General features: G+C 39.8%; 1 protein-coding gene across 1 annotated transcript; it reads left to right on the forward strand.

The window, feature by feature from the left end:
• The first annotated feature begins 4,589 nt into the window (after nt 1-4,589).
• Nucleotides 4,590-8,798, forward strand: Ndufaf4 (NADH:ubiquinone oxidoreductase complex assembly factor 4). Its single transcript, XM_051198647.1, has 3 exons — nt 4,590-4,729; nt 5,006-5,109; nt 8,390-8,798. The coding sequence occupies exons 1-3, from the start codon at nt 4,594-4,596 to the stop codon at nt 8,672-8,674; spliced, it is 525 nt and encodes a 174-aa protein (XP_051054604.1). The 5' UTR covers nt 4,590-4,593; the 3' UTR covers nt 8,675-8,798.
• The last annotated feature ends 1,406 nt before the right edge of the window (nt 8,799-10,204 follow it).

Consider the following 10,204-nt stretch of genomic DNA (forward strand, 5'->3'; position numbering starts at 1 on the left):
CACACATAATTAAAAAGATAAGGTACTTTTTAAAAAGTTGCAGACAAGGAATCTGAGAAAACTGAAAGTATTCCCTGCTAGAAAGCAATCTCTTAGGGATTACTATGTAGGAGTCCATGCAACTGTGATCCAAGTGGGCCAGGTGACAGCCAAACTGAACTTGGCAGTATCATTCACATATTTACTGCTTTTGCTGGGGCAGGGGGTGAGGGGAACAATGTGAAAGTGAGATTGTTATATTGACCTGCACCAAGGTTTCACAAAGCCTTAAGAGGCCAAGCAATATGTGACAGGAATAGAGTCCTTACAAAGAATTCCAGTGAGGCCAGTGCATGAAGCTGTGAAGGTGAATGTAAGCCACAGTCAAGTGTCTAGAATGTTGGAGGTCACTGTGTGACCTCTGCTGAGGAAAGCTGGAGCCTGACCCAGAGAAGCTTTGTGTGCGCAGGTAGAGAGGTGGGCTTACTCAAGCCCTTTAGAGGACAGGTGATTCCAACACAGGCCCCAGATGCCAAACATGGAGCTATAAGATTTGGTGTTTGCTCTGCTAGATTTTAGTCTTGCTTTTGCCCACCCCCTTCTTGCTATGCTCCCATTCCTCCCATGCTGCTTACTCTGTGGCATTGTGTATGGCAAGTTTGTTGCAATGTTATAATGGATCACACTTAAGAGATAATTTGAGTTTTAAAATTTCAGAAGATACCCTGCAATTGAACTGTTGGATGGTTTGGGGATTGCTAACTACTATAGGGAGATTTGAAGTTGCACTAAATGCATTTTTTGAATTTATTTCATATATATATCTAATTTTGTCTTATTTTACATATCAATCCCAGTTCCCTCTCCCTCCCTCCCTACACTAAGTACATTTATATATGGCGATAAACTGATCTTGGCTCTTAGTTGTCAACTTGACAGGATTTATAACAACCAAAGAGAGAAACCTTGGGGTCTGCCTGTCTTGATAGGGTTACTTGTGATGGGAAACCCATCCTAAATGAGAGTTCTATTATTTCATGGCTTCGGAGGGTGATCTAAACAGGAATAAAGGAAGACCAATAGCAGCGCTTATGTCTTTCTGTCTCGTGATTGTGGAGGCAATGTGGCCAGATGGCTCAGTCTTGCTACCATGCTTTCCCTGTTATGATGGTATATCCTTGGACTGTAAATGAAAACAAACACTCATTCTAAAAGTAGCTAATATAAGAGCCAAAGTTACCTCAGGCTGTCTTTGGTCCTACAAGTATCCATTTATCATTCATCTTATGTGTCTGATCTAATATTCTTTCAACTGTCAAGTAAACCCTTTAGACTGTATTAACACCAACTTTACCAAATGATGTCATCGGATAACATTTGAGACTTATAACAGGGATTTTTCCACTCTGTGTGCCAGATGCCCCACAAGTGTATTTGGTAAATGCATTGATTTATGATTCTTTTATCCCGTGATTATGAAAAGTTCAGTTACCAACGTCCATGCTGGATCATGTTACTTGGGACAACCTGGGCTTATATTCCCAAGATATGGTCACTCATATTTGGCTCATAATTAGTCTTGTCTTATTCCCTTTGAGCTTTGTTTGATGTCAGGCCTGCTAAGACCAAAGCAAGGCACACAGGCTCCCTAAGAATGGACCCTTTGCTGTCCTATTTTGGTAATCATAATGGCAATAAATCCTGAACCATACATGCATAATCTCAAATCTTCTCATCAAAACATACAAAATAACAGGAGGTCTGAACTTAAGAATTCCCCTCTCGTTTTTGTTTAAGGGTTGGAAGCAGGTCTCCAAGGAAAGCCAGAATAAGCTGTTCTCTCAGCCAAGTGTTGGAATAGGGTAAATAGCTGATAATGAATGATACTAATGAGCTCCAAGTATGTCTGACAACTAAAATACTAGGGTTTTTTTTTGTTTGTTTGTTTGGTTGGTTGGTTGGTTTATTTTTTAGAAGAGATGTTTTCTTTTGCTTTGTTTTGTGTTGTATCCACACAGGGTACTAGTACAAAGTAAGTACTTAATTATTGTAAGTTCAGTTTCAATTGCTAACTACTATGCTCTTTCCATGTGGTGGCATTATTGCACCCAGAAAAGCTGGAACATAGGTAGGAATTACATTAAGAGTTTAAAATGCCATCTGTCTTTGCCTGGCACTAGCAGCAGTAATAGTCACCAGGCAGTCCCTCCATGCGTCCCTTACTGGTTGAAACATTGCTTCCTAAAGCAAGAGGATGCTTAGAAGACTCAGGAAGTAAAGCCCTCACAAGTCTGGAAAAGGTGAAGCCTACTTGATTCAGGAATCCCTTTGGACAAGTGCTAGGAGAGGCTTGGAGCTGTAGAACTGCAGGTCACACACACAGAGATCCAGCTCTGCAATACTAGAACTGCCTGCAGAACACACAGAGCTCCAGTTCTGCAAAGCTAGAACTGCCTGTAGGACACACACAACTCCAGCTCTGCAATGCTAGAACTGCCTGCAAGACACACACAGAGCTCCAGATCTGCAGCTTTTGTAGGTTTCATCCAGTCTGGAGTGGGTTATTTAGTGAAGGAGCTGCCCCTGTTCCTTTAGTAAATTCACTGGCTTTGCCAAGTTGGACTTGGATGGAATTACTACTTTCTCTTTTCTTTGGTCCCTAGATAAGGTCAGTAGACATTTATCCACATCTTCCCATGAAGCGTCAGTCATGGGAAGTCAGTTGTTCTCTCCAACTAGACTCTTACCATTACACATCCATTCTTTTGAACATACTACTATGTCCTACAAAACATTTTAGAGACTATACTAAGGAACCAACCAGATGACTTGAGCCCAAGAAACACCCTACAGGTGTTATATTGGGTGAATTGCAGGTACTAGTGGCCCTTAGAAATGTATGGAGGAATGACATCCCCATGAGTTATTTATTGATGCTCAGAGAGAACCTCTCTAGAAACTACTGTATCCCTGGAGCTAAAAGATTTTTTAGGAATCCAATTCATATTTTCCCCAAGGTTCCTTAGTTTGGCCAGCTTCACACAAGCATAATGTTACTTGTTTGTGAAACCTGGAACTGGAGTTGGCAACCCAAACTCCAAGCCAAAATGTATTAGGCTTTTTGCACATGTAGTAGTCAAATTGAGAAACCATGTATCTTATAGATAGAGGGCAAAGCATAGGACTCACTTGAGGACTGCCCTTTTAGACTCTACTCTGCCTGAATGTGGAAACCCACAGATCTTTAACTTTAAGCTGTCTTTTGCCCTGGAATTGTGGGAAACTCCTGGGTACGCTAAGTTTGGTGGAACCACATGGAAATGGGATTTTTACTTTTGACATATTTTACCAGGCAGTGAGTGGAAGACTACTATAATTCTTAAAGCACACAACAGGTTTAATGAACCCAACATGTGTTTCTTGGCACCCAGAGAAATTGGTTTTGTTTGTTTTGTTTTGTTTTTTTAATGCACAGAGTTACAAACTTGTTTGAAAGCTCTAAACTGGAAACCTTGGAGTAGCCTGCCATCTTCAGGATAACTAACCAATTAATTCAGAGAACACAAGTTTTTGAGTCTATCACATCTACCAATACATTCCCTATAGCAATCACCAGAGAAATGTTTCATAATAAGTAAGTGAGAACATTACCCCTCTAGTGTTTTTTTCCCTATGACGGTGCGGTCTAATTAATAATAGTCATTTAAAAATTACACCCCCAATTTTTGCTTTAAATTGGTTAGATACAACCAATCTGTTTCACTTAATCAAACAGGCTAAGAATTCTAATAATTTTTGCAAGCGTGATCTAGGAAAAATATTATTAATTCAGAAACTTATTTTCTTGTTGCTGGATCAAGTGTTGGGTCAATCACAAAATTTCTTTGTGGGTCAATTTCACAATTTCTAAATAATCTTAAATAAAATCAGTATGAGAGGAATCCATTCGGAAATGAAAAGGAAGAATTGAAGGGGGTGGCAGAGGAGGGGAAGGGAAGAAAGAATGTTTATTGTTTTCCAAATACACTATTAAAACACAAGTTACACCAGGGTTGTTCAAGATTATTGAGACTGACAGAGTCAGCGGAGGTGAAAAATAGGACTAAGAAGAGCAGGATCCGGTGCTCATGCAGGAATGTGTCAAATTATTAGTAAGAAAAGAAAGCCTAAAATTCATACTTAGCATTCAGGTTAATGTGACCGGAAAATGAGTGTAAAGATAGTGGAAGAAGAAAACAAAACTATAGAAAAGCAGCAGAGAACGAGGAGTCCTTATTTTCATTTGTCAAAAGCAGAAGCGAGTATGCTCAGAACCCTCTGCACCGTGCACCCTCTGAAGAGGTTGCGAGATCGATCTCTGCCCCACTCTCTCAACCAGGAATTTTGCACGTGAGCGGTTAAGTGGACTGCTGTAACAGCGCTGAGTCCCTGGCAACGCTGCCGCGCGTCGGGCACATGCAGTCCTCCCGTCCGCCAGGGGACGACAAGCGCGTCCTCGGCGATTTGCCCGACGCCTGACCCCGGGCGTGCGCATGCTCCGCGCGCACAGACAAAGGTCACCCGGGCCGGCGTGTCCCCACGTGTGCGGCGAGCCGCGGGCGTCACGATGCAGAGATGGGGGCTCGCCTGAGTCGCGCCGTCAGGAACTTCAACCTGGAGAACCGCGCGGAGCGGGAGATCAGCAAGGCGAAGCCCTCAACGGCTCCCAAGCACCGGTCCACGCGCGGCCTCCTGCACGAGCAGCTGAGTCGTGAGTGCCACCCCTCCCAGGCGTCCCACGGTGACATTGACGTTGTCCCCGCGCGGGCCCCGGTGCTGGCGGCTGGGATCCCGACGCTCGGGGCAGTGCAGGGCGCGCGCCTCGCCTCTCCCCGCCGGTGTTTACCCCTAGCTGTGCAGATGATTGTTTCTTTAAAAAAAAAAAAAAAAAAATTAAGTCGTCTTACGTGTTTACGGATCTAGAGACAAGATCCTTTTTAAAAACATCATTATGACCTTTTTTTAAATGTTTTCTTTCTGTCCTTAGAGCATCCAGAAATCAAAGAAGAAGTTTATAGGAAAGATAACAAGCTGTTGTCACTGCTAAAAGATGTATACGTGGAGTCCAAAGATCCGGTGTCTTCCTTGCCGGTAACGTATGCTCTCTGATTAAGTAAACAGTTGGTTTGGGAGATCTGAGGAAGTGAGCAAGAAAAACAGGGCAAACGGTGAAATGCTGTGCAAAGTGTATGCGGTGGTGGGGGCGGGGTGTCAGGGGGAGCATAGGGCTTGGGACACAGGGCCTGGCTCATTGGATACTCAGGGAATGCCTAGAGACCAGTGAAGGGACTGGTTGAATGCACCTGTGTGAAAGGATTATTGCAGTTGTAGGGTTTTGGTTTAAGATAATTTTAGAGATTAGCTAGGTGACAAACAATGACTTTTTGAGTTCTTTTCACATCTGTAAGTTAAGATGTTCTTACTTAACGACAACATCTGTTTGGGGGACATGTAATACTATAGGTCACGTTAAGTGTTTATGTGCAGTGGTCTTACTCTGAGGCGTGGGATACTGTGGGCCACAGGCATGAAAACGGGTGAGCAGCCGAACAGCTAACAGTGTTATTACAGGACCTGGAGGAGTAGGGGCTGCTTTTGAGGAAGTGACCTTTGACAGAATCAGGGAGGCAACCATCAGATCAAGGTGCAGTGTTAGATTGACTGATGGGGACGTAGGTGCTAGCCACAGCTCTCAAAAGTTTTTTGCATTCTAAAAAAATTTTTTGTGCTGCCTGATAGTAGGCAAAAGACTGTACAATTACAGTTACTTGTATAATATTACAGTTCATAATTTAGTAGTGACTGTAGGATTTAATTATCACCAGATTCTCACTTAAAGATACATGATTGATGGTCATAGTGTGTTATTTTTTAAGTTGACACTGAGCAGTACTTAATAAATTACTGTTTCTCTTTTATGCTAAGCATGTATTTTTGTGATTTTATGTAAAGGTATTTATTTGATATTATACTTGGTGTTTAGTCTGTGGAAGTGATCAGTTTAACCTCTTTAAATAGATGCCAGTCATCTAAACATGTAGCTTACTTACTAAGTCCTTTCCCTACTTCTATTTATAGATGTGTTGGTACTGTTTGCCTTGCTTCTTACCACCAGACCCAGACTATCATAATAATTAAGCATTATAATACGTCTGGTGACTATTGTGACCTAAAAAGCTTATTTCCTCAAATTATTCTTTTTCAAAATGAACTTGGAATCATATTGTCACTGTCTTTAGTAACTCTTGTTTAGATCAGGCTATAATTAGATTAGGATTTTTTAGGTTAATTAGAAAAAGTTTAACATCTTTTAATTGTTGAATCTTTGATGAAGATAGGAAAGTTGTTTCTATTAAGTAGAATTTTCATCCCCTCTTTTTAATGTGTGGGGAAATGAGTGAGTTTTATTTTGTATAGCTACCCATATTACTAGTTTATATTTCTGCTGGGAATTGGTTTTTCAGTTGCTTATGTCTTAATATTTTATGTCTATGTGGAATCTATAATTTCCTTCCTTTCTACTAAATGAAAAGAGGATGTTCAATTTTACTTAATTTTTTTTTTTTTTTTTTTTTTTTTTTTTTGGGTGTCAAAGGATTAATATGAAATACTGAAGGAAAAAGGAAAATCTGTTACACATGGAATGGGAGGTAGATCTGCCTGGGTTTGGAAGATGAGAGACACTTTGAGATTTAGAAAATGAAAGAGTAGGGATGAAGTCCTACTCAAATGGGAATATAAAGGTGGACTGAGTGATACTATGGAGACTGGTTAGAGTGTACATGGTTAGGGGAAAGTGGAGGATGGATTTGGATTATGGTTGGATGGTGAAAGTACATGCCCAGGAATTTTATCAGGAGGATATTGGAGAGTCATTGAAGAGGGTAATGTGGGGAAAAGCGGTGTTAGATTTGAGAGTGATCTAGGAGGGAACAAAATTATGTAGTTAGAAGAAACCTGCTAGATGTCTTTTAATGGTTCATTCAAGTAACAGTGGCATGGTTTAGAGAATGAGATCAAGAGAGACTTGGAAGCTATTATGAACAAGGTCTGTTCATAGAGTAATTACAGAGTTTTAAGCGTGGACTTGGAAGCAGGTTAGATTGGTAGTTTTTGTATTAGACACTCTGAAGTTGAAGTGTATATAGGTTCATGTAGAGATGCCCTTTAAGCATTTGGGATTTGGGGCTTAAATATCCAAAGAAAGGTCTTGGTTTGGGACCATAGATTTTGACATAATTACATGTGGGCCACAATAGGAGGTAGGGAGTGGGTGAAGATCCAGAACTCAAGGCCAACCCGGTATACATGACACCCTGTCACACACAAAAAAAGAAAAGACAAAGAATATATGGTTTGAACTTAATGAGCAGCAGAAGGCACAAGAGCCACAAGGAAAATGGAAGAAACTCTGGAAGTATGGATGGAAAACTGGAAAAGAATTAGCATGGCTCAGGGGCATGAGCCTTGGTAGTTAGGGGTATAGTTGGACATTATAGTCAGCAGTGTCAGGTGTGGTGAGTTGCTGTAGTTATTTCAAATAAGTTCTGAAGAGAACCCCTGAATAAAGCACCTGGGGTCACTAGGGCAGATTTATCATTTAAGCTTTAACTCAAAGAGATCTTGGCTATGAGTTTTTTCCATGTTGGCCAAGAAGTGGTATAGGCAGATGCAGTAAAAAACGGATGACTGGAACAGTGATGAGCTGTGCAAAAACTGACCAGAAGCCACTAGGAGGAGAAAAGGTTCATTTCATCTGACATCTGTAGGTAACAGTTCATCAGTGAGGGAAAGATGGAAAAGTTTTCAAGTCAGCTGTCAGAGCACTATTAGGATATTGCTCTTCTGTAACACATGTTGTTTTAATCCAATCAGCTCTCTTTTAATAGAAGCTGAGATTTCCTTACCTGAACTGCTTAGGACCAGAAGTCTTACACATCTGATTTTGGAATATTTGTAGTACATTCTGAAGCATCTTTATGGTATCAATTTTAATCACAAAATTCATTTATATTTCATATACAACTTACAAAACTTGAAGGCAAGTTGAGGGGTTCGTTAGTCTTAATGTACTTGCATTTTGACTGCTGATCATCAAAGGGAGTTAGATATGGGATTTTGTACTTGGCATCATCGTGGAGTTGAGAAGGGGTCTAGAGCTTTTGGAGTGGTAATGCACAGTGGAGGTGATGGCATGCATTGTCATAATTTTATAGAGCATTTCTTAATTATGGCAACCTGTAGTTAGGAAGAGACAACTACAATGAGAAAATAGTTTGAGGAAGTATGTACATATTTATTTGAAAAGAAAACTTAAGAATCATGGGTGATGTAAATCTATATCCTAAAGGCCTTTTTCTTGTGGTACTAGGTTAAAGATGTTGAACTACAGCAAGAACCAAAGGAATTCAGACTGCCGGTAGGACATCACTTGGATAAGAGTGTCATGGACATTCCCAAAGGCAAAATTTCTGTTGTAGAAGCATTGACACTTCTCAATAATCATAAACTTTCTCCAGAAATGTGGACTGCTGAGAAAATTGCCCAAGAGTACCATTTAGAACTGAAAGATGTAAATTCTCTTCTCAAATATTTTGTTACTTTTGAAGTCAAAATCTTCCCTCCTGAAGAAAGGAAAACAATATCATCAAAATGAAGACCATTCTAACACTTCCTGTGTGTGCTCCCAAGCTCTGTCCTGGTTTTAGTGTATTAAATTATACAAGTCACTGTGAACTGAGCGTCCCTACTTGGAGTGAGCACTATTTGACCTCTTCAGGATTGGTCATAGAATGTTTTGTTGTTGTTGTTGTTGTTGTTTTGTTTTTATGTTCTTGCATACATGTCAGCATGGCTAATCCCATGTATACATTTATTACATGTATGAGAGGTAATGTGTCATTTTAGACACATTACCTTTTTAAATTTATCATGTGGCTCAAATCATTTAATATTAAGCTTCACTTTTCAGTTCAGGGTGGTTTATCCTCTGTAGGAGATGCCAAAAGCAAGAGCCCTCCTGACTTCTGTAAGACTGGCTGGCATTTTGTTAGGGAGAGATTCTCAGCAGTGAGACATGGTGACTATTTCCCAATAAACTGAGTACAAAAGTGGAAAAATATTACCACTCCAAAGACTGAAAATTCATAGGGACTTTTATGTTTTGAGTTGGTTTTAAATATGAAATAACTTTTTAGAAGAATTGGTGACAGCTATAACATGTTAACAGTCTCTCTTTTGACAAATAAAAAGGTAACTTCAAAAGCTTTCGGAAGGATCAACAGTACTTAGAACTATTTCAACAAATAACTTCATCTAATATAAAAATATGGGCAATATGTAAGGAACTGTTAAAAATAAAAGGATCCAAATTTCATGATCAAGCATTTATACCTGTTTTCATTCTGGGAGAGAAAATAGTAAACAAAAGTATAAAATAGTAGTCCCTGAAGGGGCTGGGGAAATTACCGATTCTTTCACCTACTTACTCAGGAGCATAACACACTCCAGTAATAGAATATCAGATGAGGTAACATGCTGCGTTATGCCTGTAGGTTCTTAACTATATTGTTTGGACTCTGTAATTGAATTTCTATAGAGGTATAATGCTGCCTTGTGTAAATTCCAGGACAATGAAGATAAATGAGAAGGGACCAAGCAAATACAAATTCTTGTAGTTAAAATGGGTGGCTGAAGAACATATGACTGAATTGTCTGTAGCTTATGATACAAGGAGGCCAGAATTTAGGTTTTGAAAATCCTGCTAATATTTTTATCTGTTATGCCAAAAAGAAATACCTTTCAAAAGGACAGAATGGAGTTGGGGATATGGGATTGTACATATTCTTTCAAGGGAAGACAGATTTCCTTTGAGATTCCCCTGGAAATGATGTGGGAATTTCTGCATGGTGATATAATTAGGCAGGAAATGAATGGAAGTTTGTAAGCTTTTTTTTCAAAGCAATACCTGTGAATGAACTGTACCTAGTTATCTGTGAGAACATGCTAATACTAATCAGTGCAAAATTGCATTTGAAAGTGCAGTCAAAACCATCCTCTAATTCATAGTGAATGCTTAAACACTAGTACTGCTACTTTTGACTCATTTTTCCTGTGTGATGAGGCAGATGTAAATACGGTTTCTATTGTATTGAGTCACACAATAAAATATTTCCATTTTACATGG

The sequence above is a fragment of the Phodopus roborovskii genome, unplaced genomic scaffold, assembly GCF_943737965.1.
Source record: "Phodopus roborovskii unplaced genomic scaffold, PHOROB, whole genome shotgun sequence".
Taxonomy (NCBI): Eukaryota; Metazoa; Chordata; class Mammalia; order Rodentia; family Cricetidae; genus Phodopus; species Phodopus roborovskii.